We start from the raw sequence: 20,561 nt of genomic DNA, 5'->3' as shown, positions 1-20,561 counted from the left end.
ACCCAATCGAACGCCTTTTCTGCATCCAGAAGAATAAGGGCCATAGGGTCTCCTGTAGCTTCTGCATAGTCAAACAAAGAGATAGCTCTCTGTATATGATCGCTTGTTGATCTGCCGGGGATAAATCCGTGTTGTCGGACTGATACAATTTTATGAATTATAGGTGCTAGTCGCCCTGCAAGGAGTTTGGAGTAAACTTTTGAGTCTCCATTAATCAGGCTTATTGGGCGATACGAGCTCATTTCCAGCGGATTTTTCTTTTTCTTCAGGAAGATCATAATTTTTGCTAAAGACCAAGACGGTGGTGGATTTCCTCCCTGAAATGTGGACTTAAAAAGTTGTAGCATGATAGTTTTCATTTGTGCTGCAAATTCAAGGAAAAACTGTAGGGATTCCATCTACACCTGCTGCTTTGCCAGCGGTCAGGGATTTCATGGATAATAGAATTTCCTCCCAACTAATGGGAAAGTCCAGTAAATCCTTATCTTCTTGTCCGAGGGGCTCAACCTGCTCTTTATCCAGATAGTCTCTAGCATCCTCTTGCCCTCCTATCGGTTCCTCATACAATTCTTGATAAAACATTTGAAAAGCAGTTCTAATATCGAGTTCTTCTAGTCTCAATTCACCATTCCTATCATTTATAGCTTTGATCATATTTCCCGTTATCTCCTCCTCCCAGCTGGTGCCCTACTTTCTCGCTGAATTCATAAGTTTTTTCCTTGTATATCATAGCTTTGGTGATCGCTTTTTCCGTGAATATCTCAGATATCTTATTTCTAGCAATTGCAACTTGCGCTAGTCCTTCGGAACCCAGACCTGTTTGCAGAGCTATAATCAGATCTGCTTCAGCTTTATTCAGATTCTGATATAAAGAGGCTAGTTGTTCTTTACCTTTCCTGTTAGTGCGTACTGAGACTCGCAATGTCTCCCCTCTGATGCCAGCTTTCATTGCATCCCAAACTACCTCAACAGGAGCACTGCCCATATTTATTTCTAAGAAAGAAGGTAGCCACTCTCTCATAAGAGTACAGTACTCCTCATTTCTTAAGAAGGCTCTTTCAAATGTCCAAAGGTTTCTAGTACGGATAGTACTACTACATGCAATATTCAGTTCTAGAGGGTTATGATTGGATAAAACCCTTGGAAGCTTCCTTATAGTGCAGCCATCCCTGATGGAATTCGACAGAAGAATATAATCTAGACGGGCATGACGAGAATGGGGATGGGAAAAGAAAGTATATCCTTGGTCTCCAGGATGACCCAATTGCCATCCATCCAGCAGGCCATGTCGTTCGCACAAGTCTTTAAACGCTCTAAAGACTTTAGGTTTTCTCCCTTGATAGTTAAATAAAGGCCCAGCGGTCCAATCTACGGGTAGGTGAAGGTTTAGGTCACCACACACAATAAGAGGCAAGGGCCAATGTACTAATTCATTAGAAATGCTTAGAAGGGTATCAGGGTCATCCCCCAGATACCCATATGCTGTACATAGGGTCACCGTATTCTGACCACTATTGTATCGACACTCAGTAATAGCCCATCTCCCAAGCTTGTCTGCAAATGATCGACTGAATTGTAAGCCCCCTCCTTTAGCAAGAATGGCCACTCCCTTCGTACGAGTTCCCTGGGTGGATGCAGCTATAAGTTGAAACCCCAAGGATTTCAGCAGATGTTGTTGGCCTCTCTCTATATGGGTCTCTTGTAAGCAAACTATATTTGCTTCCATGGCTTGGAGACCTTCTGCTACGGTTTGTCTCTTTTTTAGGTCATTGAGCCCGCAAATATTTAGGGATACAATTCGTAGTCTAGCCATCTATATTATAAATCTTACGTGGTGTAAAAGCGATAGTTGTTATTTTTAACCGCCATACTCTTCCTCCCTGGCCCTTGATCAGTTCTTTAAATCCTACTAACAAATGTATTTCTTTTGAAATACTAAAGGTATTCTCTTCTCTGATTGTCTTCCCTTGGTCTTCCTCCCATCCCAACCCTTCCCTCCCTTCCACTTGCTTGCCCACCCCCCAACGCCCCCTTACCACCCTATGAGGCGTCCTGGGTCCTGAAGTACCCAGGTGTGGCCGTCGGTATGATCAGTGCGCCTACGCTTGCCCCGTTGCCTAATTATATATACCCTAGACATATCGACTAGAAAGCGATATAAGGTCATTAATCCGTTTAGCCATTTCATTGCATACTAAAGAACAATCCCAAATATACCAAATATTAATATCATATTTGATTCCCAAGTTGTTCGTTTCCAATCCTCAACCCCTTTCCACGGTGTGACCCCAAGCATTAACAAGATCTGCGTGCTAAACCCTTTACACATTTTTTTTTTCCCCCTTATTTGTCATTATTTTGTTTTACTTTCTCCGATATTTCCCTCAGGTACGCCTCCGCCTGGATTTCACTTGAAAAACTTTGCGTTGTTCCCCTGAAGTTAATTTTTAAGCGTGCCGGATTTTGCAAATATACTGAAGCTCCGATTTGTTTAAAGGGGGTAAAAAGTTGTCTCATTCGCCATCTGCATTCAACAGTTGCATGTGCAAAATCTGGTCTGACAAAAAACATAAAACCCTTGTGTTCTTTTTTACTAGTAGGCCTAGCCAGATCATATATAGCTTCACGCAATGTAAAATTGCCAAAATTAACTAGCATAGCCCTCGGATATTGAGGCGGATTGTCAGAGCGTTTTGGTAAAGTAAGAGGAAATCTATGGGCCCGTTGAATTTCTCTGTTCATATCCCATGAGCTGAGTTCCGGAAATACAGATTTAAGAAGATTGACCACGAAGCCCCTTGAATCACTTCCTTCTGCGCCCTCAGGAATCCCTAAAAAACGTAAATTATTTCTCCTTGCTCGGTTTTCTTGATCTTCAACCTTGGCCATTAAGTCTTTTAATATGTCATCTTGTTCCTTTGCCTGGGATTTGAGCTTGCCCACATCAACTTCTAAATTATCTGTACGTGCTTCAGCACAGCTCATTCTATCAGAGATCTCCAAGCAGCTATTCCCCACTTTATTGATAGCCCCCTCAAGTTTTTGAATAGCCAGATGGTTCCGATGGCTATCTTTTTTAGCATCTTAATGAAAGATTTTGATTGAGTTGAGGACTTCCCTCAACGAGGGCTCTGTTGGTGGTCCCGATCCACTGCCATATTTCTTTCGCATTTGCCCCCCTTCTTCTTCAGGTTCGTTCATGATGTTCTGCCTCCGTTCAGGTTCGGCTTTTGATGTTGGATGGGGGCTCTTGCGAGTCGATTTAGCTCTGCTTGAGGTTTGCTCCATATTACTTCCCGGATCTGTTGTTTCCTCGTAGATTAATTTAGATTGCCTCTTGTTTCTAGTTCTTTTCTTTTCAATCTTTTTCTGGGTGTTATATCTTGTCCTGATTCATTCATATGTTTTAGATCCATGAAGTCCGATGCCTCCGGAATTGGTCCTTCAGATTTAGGATCTTCGCTAGCTTCACTCTCCTCGCTTGGCTCGCTGGAAATGGAAACACCTGTTTCGTACAAATCCGAGTATGATTCTTTGGAGCTTGCATCGTTAGCTAGTTGGGGATTTTCCCCCGAGGGGTGTATTTGCATCTCTGAAGGAGCATGGGCGTGGTTCTCCCTACCTGCCTTGCGTTTAAGGCAACTCTCATTTTGATCTAGTTTACTTGTGACAGCTCCATATCCTTCAGCATCAGGGCATGTGTCCATATTTAAATTTTGACTGGGACCCATAGTGAATTTGTCCCCTGCAGCTCCCGATTCCAGACACGCTGCCGAGTCTACACCGCCATAAACACCCTCTTTCTTGTCTTGATGAGACTTTAATTTCTGTGATTTCTCATTATTAGAGCTAGTACATAGCCCCTCTTTAGTGAGAGGGCTAAATAAATTGTCTGTCCTAGGCTGTGAGTCTATTGATTGACCAGATGATTTGGCCGCAGCCTTCAAGTTTTTGATAGTTTGTATCCTTTTTGCCTTTTTCTCTAGTAACGCATCTTCTGTTTCCTTTCCCAGCTCTTTCTCCTTCCCTTTTCTTTTCCCCTGATCATTATCTTTATTTGCATTCTTATCTACATCACTGTTTTTAGTTTTTATGTCTTGCTTTTTAGCTATTACGTTGCCATCATGTTTCCCCTCGTTGTTTTCCTTTGCCCGGGACCCCTTAGTTTCTGGTCGTCTTTGCGAGTCTCTTGCCATCTACGGGCATTGTTGGTTTCTCGCACCTTTAATAATTCCCTGGCTCTCTGTCCTCTCTAGTTTCTCCGACTTCTTCTCCAGGCTTTTTTGCATCTCCGCGTCCTCAGACTGAGTCAGTTGTAGAATATGTATGTCTTGTGACGCGTGATTTGTACCTTGGGGTGGTTGTGGATTCAAGGGGACATGTGTGTCTATTGCAGTTTTTTCTTGGGTAGTTTCCGATGCCAATAAGTCGTTTGCCGGGTTCTCTTTGCCTTTCCCTGAACTCATGATATCGGCATACCCAATGCCCGTACTAATCTGAAGGTCTGTGGGAGTGGCACTGGTATTGTCAGTGAAATTAGCTGCCTTGGCTTCGATGATAGTTGTCTAAATATCTTTTGTCTACTCTGCGCATATTCAAGGTAAGAAACCAGACACTAGGAGGAGGAGTCATTTTGTGTACAGAGAGAAATGCGCAATGCGCACGGTTGGGTGCCACCCAGGGTAACCCCCACTTCAGAAGACCACTCAGCTATTTCATGTGGAATAAGCAGTGCCTGCCTGCCAAGGCCAGTCGTGCGTGGAATGGGTAAGGGGTAATATAAAGAATTTGGAAAAGAGAGAAAAATTCAGAGCCTACCACAAACTGTAGTACACCCTAACTGAGCACGGTCAAGAACTCTAGTATATCGTGGGGGTGACTTGGCTGTGATGCGAGATGTGGAACCTAGTTTGCCCTGTGTGACTAGGGCTGAGTCAAGTCAGACCCAGCAGGGGCCGCACGCTGAACTGGGATTTACCATGAATGTAATGCTTATTAGAAAGCAGAGTGAAATCAGTGGATACAAAATTGGTGTGCTGGCTAGCACCTGGCCTAGTATTGAAGGCAGGATAGAAGGGAGAGCAGGAGCGGGCCTAGGGGCTGCGGCCCCCTGCTGCACCAGCTATGTGTTAATCAGTGGACCAGCTCTGCGACATGAGATAAGGGGCTGGAATAAAAGGTTATGTAGACTTTACCAGTCACTAAAGAGGTCCGGAGGGGGGCAAAGAGGGACCATATAATGTTGTCTGTCATTTGAGGAGCAACCAATGAAGGGGTCTAGGAACCCCGGCGAGAGTCGTCTGGGGTACAAATCAGTGGCAGCTCCTCCACTATGGTGGAGGAGGGTCACCCCACAAATTGTATGCAGTGCCAAGAAGTTACATAAAATGATAATAACTTTTAGTTATCATGTAATGCTTTGTGCTGCTTTGTAGGCGGGCGGGTGGGCGGGGCTGCTCTGCTCTCTGAGCAGGGGGGGGTGGTTTACCCACTCCTAATTTTGCAATGACTGTTTGGTCGGCCCTCTCGGGCCACCCAAACCAGTCATAGGCACTTTCCCCTTTCTCCATGCGGGCTGCAAAACAGCACAACAAGTCCAGGCCCCCATTCCCTGTTTAGCATCAAACCAGGACGCTCAAAACCAATCACAACGCTGCAGTATTGTGATTGGTCAGGGGAGCCTGGGTGAGTGTGGCCTGCTTCCTATTCCTCACGTTCCATGAGGAGAGCACAACCAGGAGCGTAGGACCCGGCTCAAAGGTACGTTTTTTTTATTTGTATTTATCTACACAACCTCTCCCGCATGACCACCCTCACACACGTCTCCCCCATGCGACCCACCCACCCAGCCCGCCCCACCTTTCACGAGCCATTCCAGCCGCAGCTGGTAAAAATTTGTGGACCCTTCAATTCATCCATGGTTCCAATGTTGTCTCCGGCGTGGTTAAGGGGGACTTGATGAGTGCCCTGCCTTCTCTGCAGCTGAGTCACTGTGATAGTGATCTGCACAGTCTCAAGCACTCTTCGGGTCGATGAAGAATGTGGAGATTCCGTTAGACATGATTTTAAAGTTGGCTGGAAATAACAGAGAGTACTGAACCTTCAGCTGGTGGAGTCGACGCTTGACCTCTAGGAAGGAGGAGTGCTGGCACTGGATGACGTGGGCATTATTTGGCCAGAAAGTCAACTGCTGCATCTTCTTGACCAGTGGCCTAAGTATATCGCCTCATCATTGAGCCAGTGGGAGACACTGCCCAGGATTCTTAACTAGACCTTCAGCTGCCTAATGCTGCTGGTCTTCTTGGCAAAACTTTGAATTCCAGGTCAGGAGTAGTCGCAGAACTTGAAGGTGGGTCACATTCTAGTCTTAATTTTGACAGTTGCAACACCATGGCATTTTGACCCAATGCCAACTTATTGATGAACCAGTGTGAGTCTGCTTGCTGGAACCTTAGCTGGAACTATTTCTGCCTCCTCACGCTTATCCCCCCTTACTGCATAATTTCTCAGGCCATCCTTGCTCAGGAATCCATTTCAAGAGTGCCCATAACGGCCAATTTTGAAACACTTGTCATGAACCTGTTGGGTGCATTCAAGAAGGTAAGTGTCTGTTTTCAGATTACCTAGCTCCTCTCAATGTAAAGCAAGTGTTATTTTTATGTGCATTTACTGATTTCAGTTCTGTCTTTAACTGACTTGATGATGCTGAAGTTATTTGCACCAATTATGCCTAAACTAAAATTGAGCAGTATGCATTTCCAAATACTTCAGTTTTACTTTCAACTATTCACATTTTGTGTAATTTCCCACATTAATAGGTCTGCCATGAGAACTAATTCTGGGCTTCATTACTTTATTATGTTTGATTATCTCTATTTACTTTTTATAGCAGTATCCTGGATGATAACTACGTTTGGTCCTATGTTAGATCTCCTGTTAGAAAAAGGTTACAATTTTGATGGTTGATCATCGTATGCATTTATTATTTCCAAATCTGGAATTAATTTAATATTGTACTTGTATCCATGAGGTTCACGTAACCGTGCTCCAACTTAGGAAAGAACTAAAAACACTTCTTACAAGAACACTGCATCACAATGCAGTAACTGTCCACCTCTCCTCCCAAAACTCAGCTACCTCCCCAATCACTTTTTACCTGTATCTTTCCCTTTGCCACTGTACAGCCCTTTGCTACCTTGAACTAAACATATACCACTTACATAAATAAATACAGTTTATGGTGTATCCCATTGCAAATATGTTTGACTATTTACTATATATTACCCTTAAAAAGTGGAGTAGCCGATCTAATGATTTAATAACATTCTTCTGTACTTTATTTTCAGTTAAATATTTCCTTGTATAAAGGACTGGGTACAAGAAAAGTGCAAGTTTGTTGCAGGCTAACTCTTTATGCCATGTGTCCTCTCATTAATGTCTCAATTGAAAACTGCGGCTCTGCACACCTTGTGCAACACACTTGAGGCATTTTTCCAGAATATATAACTTTTTTTCGCATGCGTTTACTTCGCATGCCGTTTCTACGCGGTCGTTAGTACGACCGCGTTGTTAGTTAGCATACCGTTTGTACGCAATTCGGAAATACGAATTGCAGTAAGGGGGTGCTGGATGTTGGAATAGTATAATTTACTATTCCAACTCCAGTCTATGCGGACACTAGGGAAGGTGTTGGATTTTAAATCCAACACTTTCTCCCCCTTACTGCAATTCGTATTTCCGAATTGCGTACAAACGGTATGCTAACTAACAACGCGGTCGTACTAACGACCGCGTCCTAACGGCATGCGAAGAAACGCATGCGAAGTAAACGCCACTTCCCATTTTTCCATATCCTTTGTTAGTCTCATGTTCTTCTTCAATGCAGCTGGTCTGCACATTTTGTAATTCCCTTGTCTTTTTTATGAGTGCATTTCCATTTCGTGGAAAGATTATGCAAACTCTCGTTTAAAAATGTTTCACTCCATTTGCTGACCCTGAAGTTTACTGTTGTTCACCACTTAGATTTACAATATTGGATTCATCAAATCATTTTACAGTTTGATTCATCATAGCCTGTTCTATTGCAAATGAACTTGTTTTTTCAAGAAACTGTTAGTCGCATAAATGGACCTCTACAGCCATTGTGGCTTTTGCTTTTAGACTTTTATTTCTTGTTCCAATCATACTTTCTCAAATCTTGGTCACTTCATAAAAGTTTAAAGCACAATTTTTAAAGACAAGTCTATTGGCGCTGATTGCATCGTAACTGCGCAGATTTGAGAGTGTTTGAAGTTTTAGTCCCCTATTTATATAACTTATGCTTTTTTTACAATTGAATCTTTATTCCTTTTATTTAGGCACTACTTATGTTTTACTTCTTTTGTGACCGATGATAACTTTGTCACTCTGACAAATCTTCATAAAACTGAGCAGGCTTTCGGTCTCTTTGGCTATACTTCTTCTCTTTTATCCCGCTGTTTTTTTTGCTTTCTATTACAGCAAAAATTGTTGGACGGAATTAAAACAAACCTGCCGTGAATATAGATCTTTACTTTGAATGAGTCCTTTTTAGCTCGATGTAAATCTCCTGAGTAATTCTTTTTTTTAATCTGTTTTTATTTTTCATTAACAGGGTTAGAGAGCTACATTTCTAATTTCACAATTCTTGGTACATTCCACATATGTATATAATGAACAGGGGCAACTTCAAATATCTCGTTCCATCACATTGGCATCAGTATACTTATTAACCGTGCTCTGTGGACTGGGCGCATCGAGTGTGTCCTGACCAGCAGTGTGTCTCGATCAGTGGTGCTTGCCATGTCTAGGGTCACCCCTACGTGTTACCAGCGTTGTGCTAGTTGTAAGTTAATATATTAACCTTGGGAGGCGGGAAGTGATGAGCACAACAAACTAAAAATATAGGCAAAAGTGAGTCAATCTAGTGTGGCCCTCGACTCCGAGCATACCAGGCATGTGTGCAGTCTGTGAACACAATCCTGTTGTTGTCGAATTCTAAATCTGTGGTGAGAGCTGCATTCCCGGCTCCAGATTCAACAGTACCTCCTCATCAGTTGTGTGTGGGGCTAGCGCGTTAGTTCCAACCCCTGTCTAGTGATACTTGTGGGATTTAGTGGTGCTGTGTCTGCTTGTTGCTCGTTCTGCAGGTCGTGCAGGACATCGTCCCAATTAGCTGCATTAGGAATTTTGCGGAGGCCCAGCGTCTCTTCCCTATGCAATGCAACGCTCTTGGCTTTGGCCCATATTTCTGCTCAGTATTTTTATTTTTAATTATTTGGGTAAAGAAAGGTGGCAGTGTTTAGTAATGCAAGTACTTCGCCTTGCTTCGGAGCAACGTACCCACCAGCCTCAGCTGAAAAGTTTTTTGTTACTTATGGAGTTTCAAACAATTTCATACCAATGTGGCTAAATCATAATTTTCATCACTCTGTTAGTTTTACACAGTGATTAATTTAATCAAAAATATACAATTCACAATAATGTTTACATGATATACAAATATCAGAATTTCCATGTAGTTTGATTCGCCCAATGCATTTCGGGCCTTTGGCGGCCCTTCGTCAGGGGCTTTTCTGCAAATAATAATAAAAAAATACAATCGTAATAACGTAGATGTACAGAGGTACTACATATACAGGCAATTTCAGAACTATACATTGGTTTTTCCATATAAAAAAATGTCCTCGTATCAAAGAAAAGAGGTTTGTGATAGAAATAATCCACAGGAAAACCAGCCACCCAGTGCGTGGAAAAATCGTGCACTACAAACAAAACCGAATACCTGATATTCTGGTACTCTCCCTGGCTGAAAAAAAAGGGGAAAACAACTTCCATAACTAAACACGACTTCCTTCTGACTTTAAAGGATAATAAACGGACAACCGTCCCTCAATTCAACCGACGGTTGTCCGTTTATCACATCTATGGGTTTTGCGGGGGCGCCCGCATATGCGAATACCTACATGGCCCATTTTGAAGATCAGCACATCTACTCTGATAGAGAATGGACGGAAAATGTTCTCATGTATGTAAGATATATAGATGACATTTTTTTAATATGGAAAAACTGTCCTGAAATGTTGGATAATAAGATATTGGAACTCAATCAAAAGAATGAACATATACAATTCACCAACACAATCAGTAAACACTCACTATCTTTTCTGGATGTATTGATAACAATCAAAGATGGCACCATTCAAACAGAAATACACCATAAACCAACTGATAAGAATAACACTTTGAGATTCACCAGCTTTCATCCACAGAATTTATTGAAAAATCTTCCCTTTTCACAATTTCTACGCGCCAAAAGGATATGTTCATCAGAACAAACATGTCAAACCAACACGGAGTACATGAAGAAAAGGTATCTATCTAAAGGATATCCAGAGGAAATTTTGAACGAAGCAATTGACAAGACACAACAAAGGCCAAGGGAAAGTTTATTGGAACAAGCACCTACAAAAAGCTCCACCAGACAAGTCTTCGTTTCTAAGTACTCTACAAGTTCCAAACACATCAAACAAATCATCTTGAATCGATGGGATATGCTACAAAACGAAGAGGATTTTAAAGACCTTTTTAAAGAGAAACCTTTATTTGCATATAAGAGATCAAAGAACATCAAAGAAATCTTATCAACTTCATTCAAGACTACCACTTTGGAATTTAAAGGCACGCAAAGATGTGCGAATTGCGTACATTGCAACAATGTAATTACAGGCGACATAGTATATCACCCCACTACGGGGGAAACCATCAAACTACATCACAATTCTACTTGTGACTCAACCAACGTAGTTTATGCTATCAAATGTCCGTGTGGACTCCTGTATATAGGGAAAACAGAGAGAAAAATAAAAACTCGAATCTCTGAACATAAAAGCACTATTCGTAATAAAAATCAAAAGAGTAGCTTAGCGACACATTGGAATAGGTGCAAACATTCCATTTCCCAACTGAAATTTCAAATCATCGATAAAATGGTCCATGTCCCGGGTAGGAACCTATCTAAATCTCTTTTACAGAAAGAAATATTTTGGATTAGGAGGTTGAACACACAGGATCCCCACGGGATCAATGAAAAAGTAGATTTATCATGTTTTTTGTAACACGATGCTTGGGCAAGCTAAAAATGGAGACATATAGACGCCAACATTATGAATGTCCTTACATTGTTTTTAGTTTTTTATCTTTCTCAGGTAAAGAGGTATTTTGTCTTTTTTCTCTCTTATCTACTTTGCACATTATTTATTTTTTTATATTCACGAACTTTCGTTTTTTTACGGTAATCACGTTCAGTATTGATAAACTGAGGTAGTATCCTTTGTATTTGAGTTAGTGGAACAGATTCCCATTTCAAAATGGCGGTCCGTATTTGCAGCAGAACTTCATAGTCCCATTTTGTTGTCGATTAGAATGTGTCCGTATAAGGTAGACGCCGAGGAGTCGGTAGAATACGGCTTTTGAGGAGCACGGTTAGCTGTTTACCTGGTGGTCACAAGAAGACGAGATTTTTTCTCAGCGAAGGTGAGGATTAGTGGTGTTTAGTGCAGACCGATACATAGCAGTGTGAGAAATGCGCAGGTGAAGAAGTTACGCCTCGTTAGTAAGCATTATTTTTATGTTTCTTCTACAGTTGATCCGGTGAAGGAGTGTTCACGAGGATCAGTATCATTTATGCAGGTCGGTTGAATTGAGGGACGGTTGTCCGTTTATTATCCTTTAAAGTCAGAAGGAAGTCGTGTTTAGTTATGGAAGTTGTTTCCCCCTTTTTTTTCAGCCAGGGAGAGTACCAGAATATCAGGTATTCGGTTTTGTTTGTAGTGCACGATTTTTCCACGCACTGGGTGGCTGGTTTTCCTGTGGATTATTTCTATCACAAACCTCTTTTCTTTGATACGAGGACATTTTTTTATATGGAAAAACCAATGTATAGTTCTGAAATTGCCTGTATATGTAGTACCTCTGTACATCTACGTTATTACGATTGTATTTTTTTATTATTATTTGCAGAAAAGCCCCTGACGAAGGGCCGCCAAAGGCCCGAAATGCATTGGGCGAATCAAACTACATGGAAATTCTGATATTTGTATATCATGTAAACATTATTGTGAATTGTATATTTTTGATTAAATTAATCACTGTGTAAAACTAACAGAGTGATGAAAATTATGATTTAGCCACATTGGTATGAAATTGTTTGAAACTCCATAAGTAACAAAAAACTTTTCAGCTGAGGCTGGTGGGTACGTTGCTCCGAAGCAAGGCGAAGTACTTGCATTACTAAACACTGTATTCCAGGGTTTGTTCAGACAGACAGCCCAAATTTCGGAAGCACCCCGTTCTTTTATGATTTCCCAAAAATTTCAAATAGATTCTTAAAAAATAGAGTGCCTTTCTTTCCATTACCATTATTAAAGAAAGGTGGCAGCCAGGCTTCTAAGGGTTAACTGCTTTGACCGCGCTAAAACATAGATTAACCAAGAATTGTGCATTGCAATACTGGATGAAAATCTATAGGTTTGCTGATGCACACAGGAGACAAATTATGCAGCGCTATATTTGCAGTGTTTTACACGCTTATGATGTGACGCGGCACGCACAGACTGGAATGCCATTTTTGCATGAAACTAGACATGTGTTATTGCTAAGCCACGGGGCAAAGGCACATAAGCTATGTTTTGTGTGAGTTCTATACTCAATGAACAACCTTAAATGCCAGTCTCTTCATGCAGACAAACGGCCATGGATCAAATGCATAATATGTGGGATTTTTATGTGAAAACTATACGTATTGGGTTTATGAAAATCACACGAATACTACTTTGCCTTGCATTTCTGCCTCTTCATCTGGTGCCAGTATTGCATGCAAATACTTTGCACTTCTTTGCTTGCTTTGTGTTGATATGTGTTGGAAATTGCCCTTTTTGCAGGGTTATCCCCAAACCTTTTGCTTCCTCCTCCTATTTTTTCCTGACTGGTGGTTGTTGGCTTTAGGACTCTGGGCACTTTACCACTGCTGATCAGTGCGAAAGTGCATATTCTCTCTGTGTAAATTCTTATTGTGATTGGTTATCCATGATTGGCATATTTGTGTTACCAGTAGCTCCCTAGTAAAGTGCACTGAGTGTGCCAGGGCTGGTAAAACAAATGCAACTAGTGGATGTGCAGCACTGATTGTGCCACCCACATGAGTAGCCCCAAAGAGATGTCTCAGGCCTGCCACCGCAGTGCCTGTGCGCAGTTTGCTAACTACCATTTTTACCTGACCAGTGTGCCCACTTGCCAGGCCTTACCCTTCCATTTTCTTACACATAGGACACCCCTATAGTAGGCCCAAGGTACCCCCCTGGGCAGGGTGCAGTGCCTGTAAAAGGTAGGACATGTACTGGTGTGTGTACCATGTCCTGATAGTAAAATACTGCTAATTTCGTTTTTCACTATTGAAAGGCTATCTTGCCCATAGGACAGAATGGGTAATGCTGTGTAACATGTTACAAGCATATCTTTCCATAGGAGTGAGATGGAAAATTGGAGTCTGGTATCCCTGAACTCAGAATTTAATAACACATTTTTTAGTAAGGATGGTTTTTAAATTCTGTGTTTGAAAATAGCACTTTTAGAAGGTGGCTATTTTCTTGTGCAACCTTTCTGTGTGCCTTTGTCTGGTTGTGGATTGACTGTCTGGCTTTGGAGTGACAGGGGCTGGGGTGGCTCCAAGAGTCTGAGGGAGTCAGCCTTGGCTGAATAGGCCGATCTGCATTTTGAGTGGTGGGAGGAGTAGTACCTGTCCCTGACTAGGGCTGTGCCTGCCTTCCACAAAAGACTGGCTCCACCTCCAGCTGTGCGTCTGTAGAACCTGACCCACACTGACAAAGGAAGAAGTTGTGCACTGGCAGAATGCACCCAGAACTGGTTTGGACTGGGTTTAGGACCACTCACACATAGAGAACAAAGACATTTGGGGAATAAATATTTGAGCTGAAACCCCTGTAGTTTTGACTACTTCGTGATCAAGAGGAACCTTTGCCAAAGAGGACAGCTGAAGAGACTGAGGAGGAGTACTGCCTTAGCTCTATGTCTGGGGCTGGCCTGCAGTTTGCTGTTTCTGCTGAAGGAGAGGACAAGGGACTTTGCTGTGTGCTGTGTACCCACTGCTTGCAAAAGGACTTTGTTGTGTGCTGTGTCCTGATGAGAAAGTCTCCAAGGGCCTGAGAAGTGGGAACTCAGGAACATCAAAGATTCCCCCCATCGTCTCAGCGACGCTGTGTGCATGTGCTTTTTGCAGCCTGAGACTGTCATGTGGTCTGCTGTACCTGTGTGCCTGAAGCGCACTGTGACAGCACTGAACCCTGAAACATAATCATCGTACTGCTTCTAAAATCACCGCCACTGGCCCGAGCTGTCATCTGCAAAGAACTGCTAGTGTTTCTCCGCCGCCGGTCCGAGCCGTGAATTGCCAAGAAGTATTGCAAGCCGTCACCGCCGCTGGCCCGAGTCATCTGCCCAAGATCGAGAAGCACCCGAGAAGGAGCTGCACTGGGATCCGATCTGCTGCGAGGCGTCGCCTAGCAACCGGGATTCCCCGGTGAGGAACAGCTGTTGTCAATGGAGCTGCCCAGCGGGACGTCGAGCCATGAGGAAAGGAGAAGAGAGGAGGCAACCCCCAGGTAACGCTCGAACCGAAGTCCAGAGCGCTGCGTGTGTCACCGCCTGGGGCGGGTTGCGTGTCTGTGAGAGACTGCTCTCGGCTCTCCCCTTCATAGCGAGAGCCTCCGCTCGAGTGATTCCAGCGGCCCGTACTTGACTGAGAGGAGCGGCAGTACCGGGGCCCGCGTTAAAGCTATTTACCTGATTTAAAAGTATTTGGGGGCATACTTCTGCAATTGCTGACACGGAGTCAGCAGTCCTGTGGTGAGAGTCCATGAAGAGCACCGTGTGTCGGTGCTGAACTGTGCTTTTGACATTTTTGGTCAATTACACCGAGGAATACAGAACCTACACATTAGTTGTAATAACATCTTGAAAAGTCACTTTACTGAATATGCATATGTTGGATTTTTGTCATTTTGGTCTTGTCATAGTTTAGATAAAGAAACCTTTATTTTATCTTAACAGGTGTGGTGTCCATTTGCGGTGTTATCACTGTGTTACTGTGAGTGTTGGCACAAATACCTTACACATTGTCTTGCGCATAAGCCTGTCTGCTCGTACCAAGCTACCAAGGGGGTGAGCAGGGGAGATCTACAGTGTGTTTCCCCCTTACCCTGACTCGAAGCAAGGGTCCCTATTTGGTCATAGGTACCTACCTCTGCCAACTAGAGACCCCCATTTCTAACAATATGGCTTTGCAAAGAATGAGAATGTGATATGTTTCCTTCAGATAGCCATAAAAATCAAGGCCATAAACTTTAGGTGTGCAAAAATTGATGGCCATTTTTTTTTACCTCATGATTGCCATTTGCATAGTCTGATAAGTGTAGTGGACAACCCAATCTACCCTTAAGGACTCGGCAAAATTAATGAATGGGTGTAGAGTGCCTTCAAGGGATTTATTGAAATACTTAGTTCTATGATTCTAAATCTCAGTTAGGTGTAAGGTTTTGTAAGTTGCTTACTAATTAATTTCTTTTTGACAATCTGTATTCTAACAATGCAGTTCTGTATAGTTATGAACCAATCACATAAAGATACATCTCAAAGGAGTATATATCCCTAAAAAAACACAGGCAATTAGAGCAAATCAATCCAAAACAGCAAAGAAAAAGAAAAAAGGAGAGAACAGTGGGTGTGTATAAAACTGATAGAATTTATCTTCAAACTTCATAGAGGGTACTCAAATGGAACAATTACTGTCAAACTGGAAGGAGACATTCAGTTATTTGTGCCTTCACTGTAATGATTATGTACACTTTTTCATAATTACAGTTGATAATTTTTCAAGAAAAAAAGTGTGCGAGTCGACTCTTCGGTCTTTAGACTTTCGTTGGTAAGACCATCTTCAGGACTAGATTATTAAAACGTTGACCCCTGAGTTCTGTTGTTAGCAAGTTCCAACAGATTTGTGGACAACTGCCATCTTTACCTTAGCGGTTGTTAAGGACCTAGAATGGTCAATCTTGGTATTAGAAACATTGAAGTATGGAAACTCGTTTGGTGAACTCCGGTTATTTAAGAAAAAATCCAGGCAATTTAGCGTCTTAATTTATGGCCAAGGAAGCAAATGGACGTACAGTTTTCAATCTGTAATCTCTTTCATCAATGCTCGGTTGTGTTCGTCGGCACTAAGTATTTCAATAAATCCCTTGAAGTCACTCTTTACCCGTTCATTTGCATAGTCTGGCAGCACTTTATGTTATGCAAATGCCTGCACTAAATATAGTCAAATCTAGGTCTTATTATTTTGAAGGGAAAGCACTGCATTGTATTTGCATACTAAGTCGATAAAGGTTGTGGTTAAACCTGATAAGTAACAAATCTTCCTCAAGGTGATTATCATATACTTGTCATACAATAAAAATGACTGCCTTCAAAGAGACAAGAAGAAGCCCTAATTGGAAAGTACATAAGCATGCACATGACTTACTGCCCATGGGGATTTCCCCAAGACAAGTCTCCTTCGTATGTGGCATTTTTGAATCTGCCTTCACTTCTGAAAGTATACACTGAAAAACGGCTGGTGGGCGGGTTTTTTGCCTCTTCATTCTTACTCCACAAAGGGAAATCTCTCTGCCCTTGAAGCCTCTGGCGAATGACTTGATTCAGTTTCCACAACCAAAGGGCCTGATGGAGAGATTAGGAGAAGGAGTGAAAAAACAGAACACTGCTACTTTTCACAAACTAAAAATAGTTCAAGACACATCAAATTAAATGCAATTCCTACAAACCACAAAATCAATTTAGTTCAAGGTAGTTGTCTTATTTCACAAAAGAAACATTGCATTTGATCAGCAAACAACCAAAGATTTATGTGATTATAATAATGTCAGATTCAAAATGGTAGGTGACAGGGAGTGCACCCATGGAGCCAAGCACAGTGTGTGAGAAACAAAGTGTGTTACTCAATTCAAGTTGTAATCCAAAGCAATTTATTAAAATAATACAAATTGAAATTATTTCCTCAAGACTACTACAATTGTTCAAGGTTGAAGTCACTTCTTGATGGTAAATTATGTTTCAACACTCCTTAAAGGGCTTTCTTAGGCATAGTTCATTCACAAGAAGGCTTCCAACTCAAATTAGGAAAAGCTAGTTCAGGACACAATTTTGCTTTGAGTGTAATATATTTCAGTGCAAAGCATGTTTTTGGTGTGTTGAAATTCTGGTAATAATGTGTCTTATTCTAAGATGCAGGAGTTTAAAATCTTTATTTCAATTGCAGTATAAAAGATCTAAGACTTTTTGGTGGATTTAAGATTATTGCCCTCATTTCCCTGACAGGCATGACTGTATCTTCAGCTATGCTTTCTTACAATGCCACATTCAGTGTTTGTATGACACTCGACAGATATCAGTGTTCTAGTTCCATGTTTCAGTGAAATAAAACAAACCTTTGTTTTCTTCGAGGATAAACGCTTAACAACATACATCAAGTAGCAGAAGCCGCCATGGTCATCCCAAGGCAACAGGAGTACATTATGGAGAAGCAAATTATAGGCCATATCTGCTAAATCACTCAAGTTTAAAACTAGAAATTGCACGTCTCTTGTTTAAGGCTGCTTAGTTATTAGCATTCTTTTGGACTCTGCACATCAGTGAACTGGAGGATGAGTGAAAAAACAACGTTGCCTTTAGGCTGCAGCTCTAGAAAGTTATGTTGCAGCGTGGGAAGAGGATGGGCAGACTAATATTTTAAAGAACTTAGCACTGCCAGACCCTGGTGTTACGGGCATGAAAGCTGTGTTCTGTTTATTATCATCCCTACTGATGCTTGGTAGTTTCAATGACATAACTATTAGTTCCCTGGAGGTACAGAGCAATGTCTACCATGTTTACATAGTGACAGGTTTGCAATGTCAGATTACTGTCTTGGTAGGATTTGTGGTGTAAGACCCAGCCCTAGGACAAAACAAATTATCACTCCTACACCATGTTTTTATAAAACAAACTCTGGGTACCTTTAAGGGTGCAATGTCTGCCATGAGTTGGGCCACAATTGTCAAGACTCAGCAAGAAAATGCAGCACCCTGGATACCCTGGGAGTGTGTTGAGATAGATAGATGCAGAAATACATTACAGAATGGTCTTGCTGGATTCAGGCTCATGTGAACATTCAAAGATACTCACTTTTGTGTCAACCTACACAACCTTATCACACTGGATATAGAATGCTACAATGTTTGTTAGAATGACTTACCTTGATTAGTTGCATTTCAATGAGGGCATACCGTGAAGGAAAACTTGGTAGCAACATACAAACCTACTCCAACTTCCTGCACTATGGGGGGCATACTGCAGACATTGTGGAGTTTGCCTTCAGTCCTGGGACACTGTTATATGGTTCATGCAATTCATATTAGAACACCCACAGAGCAAATAATTAAATCTAACCCCATTTGTTTCTCATAGAAACACCAGAAAGTATAATTTTATTACAACTATGTCAACTAGGTATGTTAATTTTTTTTTTAAAGCTGTAGGATAATTTGATAGAACTAGATTAGAAAAGAAGGTAATACAGGTGCCTCTGTTGTTACAACAACTAATACATTTATGGGACTACAACAAAGTCATATTGGAGACAAAATTCAATATTGTTCTGCTTTGACATGGTCTTGGTTGAGCCTTGGTCTGCTTTGACATGGTCTTGATTGAGCCAACTTAGATGAGCATGGAGCTAAACTAAATTATGTTGTCTGGTATTGTTAACCTCCCTCTTATCTTGCATGTTATGCATGTACTGCATATGTGCAGGTATCATCTCAGGAAATGTGCCATTCCCTGTTAGTCTGCATAATGAAAGAGAGCTGCTCTATACAAGTCCACTCTAGTGAGAAACTGTTCCAACATGATATACTATTATTTAATCTCTTCTAAAAGATCACATCATTCAGATTACATGTGTCTTGTTTTTGCTTGATCTAGAAACATTCTGCATTAAAACCTAGGAAACAATAAACATGCTGCTAGTTTTTACTCTTTTATTAACCACTCCTACATGTGAAATATGAGATAAAATCACTATGAACCATTAAATGTTATCTACAACATATGGAAGAGGATTGGAATTGGCTGTCATAACTTAATGTTTCCTGCCAGTTACGTTGAAGCAAAAGAATCATATATAAGAATTGCCATATATCACATATATCTAATTAGGCAAAAGCTCTTTATTGCCTTATACTCCTGGTGAGAAATAACTAGAACAATGTAACCCAAGGTGCTTTATACAACAGAGGTGAGACCTTTATACTTCCCTGGATTTATAGGTTTAGTGTTCAATTACATGCTTTTGCTCAAAATCTATATAGAGCCTCCTGTCTCGGAAAAAGCTATGCATGTGGTTAGGACTCCTGTATGAGGCTGGAAACGATGCATATGCAATATGTACTGCAATTCGCTACTTACCAAAATATGTTGTGCATTGATTCCTATCCATGAACTTTATTATTAAATGAGAATGCCTTTATGAATGTGCTTGATTCAGAACTGTACCCTGGTGAAATATGTCAACACAACCTCTTTATTTGGGACAGATGTGTGTGTATCACTTTAATCACATGAGGATTGAAGACAGTATATTAATTGCCCTATACACAATTTAATCATCAATGTTAATTAGCACTAGCTATCTGGAAAGTTGTCATCTTTCATGACTTTACTGATGAGTCGAAGCTCTAACAATCACTCCGTTGTAAGCCGCAAATGGATGAAAATGCAATGCCAGTGTTGCAATGCCATATTTGCAATAATGAGATAGTCAGTCACGTTAGGCATTATACAGCCCATCTTCCTGTGGATGATTTCGATCTACCACCACATGGTTTAACTTCCTTTCCTGGTTACCCACATAGTGTCAATAATTGCGCTGAGGAAGGCCAACTAAGAACTTTGTGATGATAACCGCAATAAACTAAGAATAACTGGAAAAGCCCTGTGGGTTCCTACTGTTGAGGGTTCTTCAATTCTCAAAAAGTAGTCCATTGATGATATGCTTGCCTGTTAAACTAGACTATGGCATTTTGAGGTAACAAGAAATAACTTGTCAAAAATACTTTTGCTCTAAGTGCTTGTGTCCCTTGTAACAATGATTGGTAGCATGGTGTTCGATAGTATTTTTTCAACAAAGATCTCTATAAATAAAGGGAGTGAGTTCCAAAAAATATTGTTGTGCAAAATGTAAGTGGGATATAATGACTCCAAAAATGTTTTTTCATGCATACCTGGAGCAGCAATTTTTTTAGACCAATCTTTGTTTTCCTCACAGGGACTTTTGTGTATTATATTAGTTTGAGTCAAGAATGTCCCAGGAGGAACTATAGTTTTAGTTGGAGTGATAGTTGTTGGAATCAAATATTAGATTAAAATGTTGTGTT

The 20,561-nt window shown here is 41.3% G+C and overlaps 1 protein-coding gene across 7 annotated transcripts in view; it reads right to left on the bottom strand.

Annotated features, from left to right (window-relative positions):
• Window positions 1-20,561, bottom strand: part of ALS2CL (ALS2 C-terminal like) — a 573,008-nt gene that overhangs the window by 158,829 nt on the left and 393,618 nt on the right. For all 7 annotated transcript variants that reach the window (XM_085628757.1, XM_085628756.1, XM_085628751.1 and 4 more), the window contains one exon: window positions 16,613-16,809. In XM_085628757.1, coding sequence (XP_085484883.1) covers window positions 16,613-16,809 — 197 coding nt within the window. The remainder of the gene's footprint in view (window positions 1-16,612; window positions 16,810-20,561) is intronic.

Source organism: Triturus cristatus, chromosome 10 (genome assembly GCF_964204655.1).
Source record: "Triturus cristatus chromosome 10, aTriCri1.1, whole genome shotgun sequence".
In the NCBI taxonomy this organism is placed as follows: Eukaryota; Metazoa; Chordata; class Amphibia; order Caudata; family Salamandridae; genus Triturus; species Triturus cristatus.
Note: the sequence above shows the minus strand (reverse complement) of the source record. Positions and strands in the feature narration are given on the sequence as shown.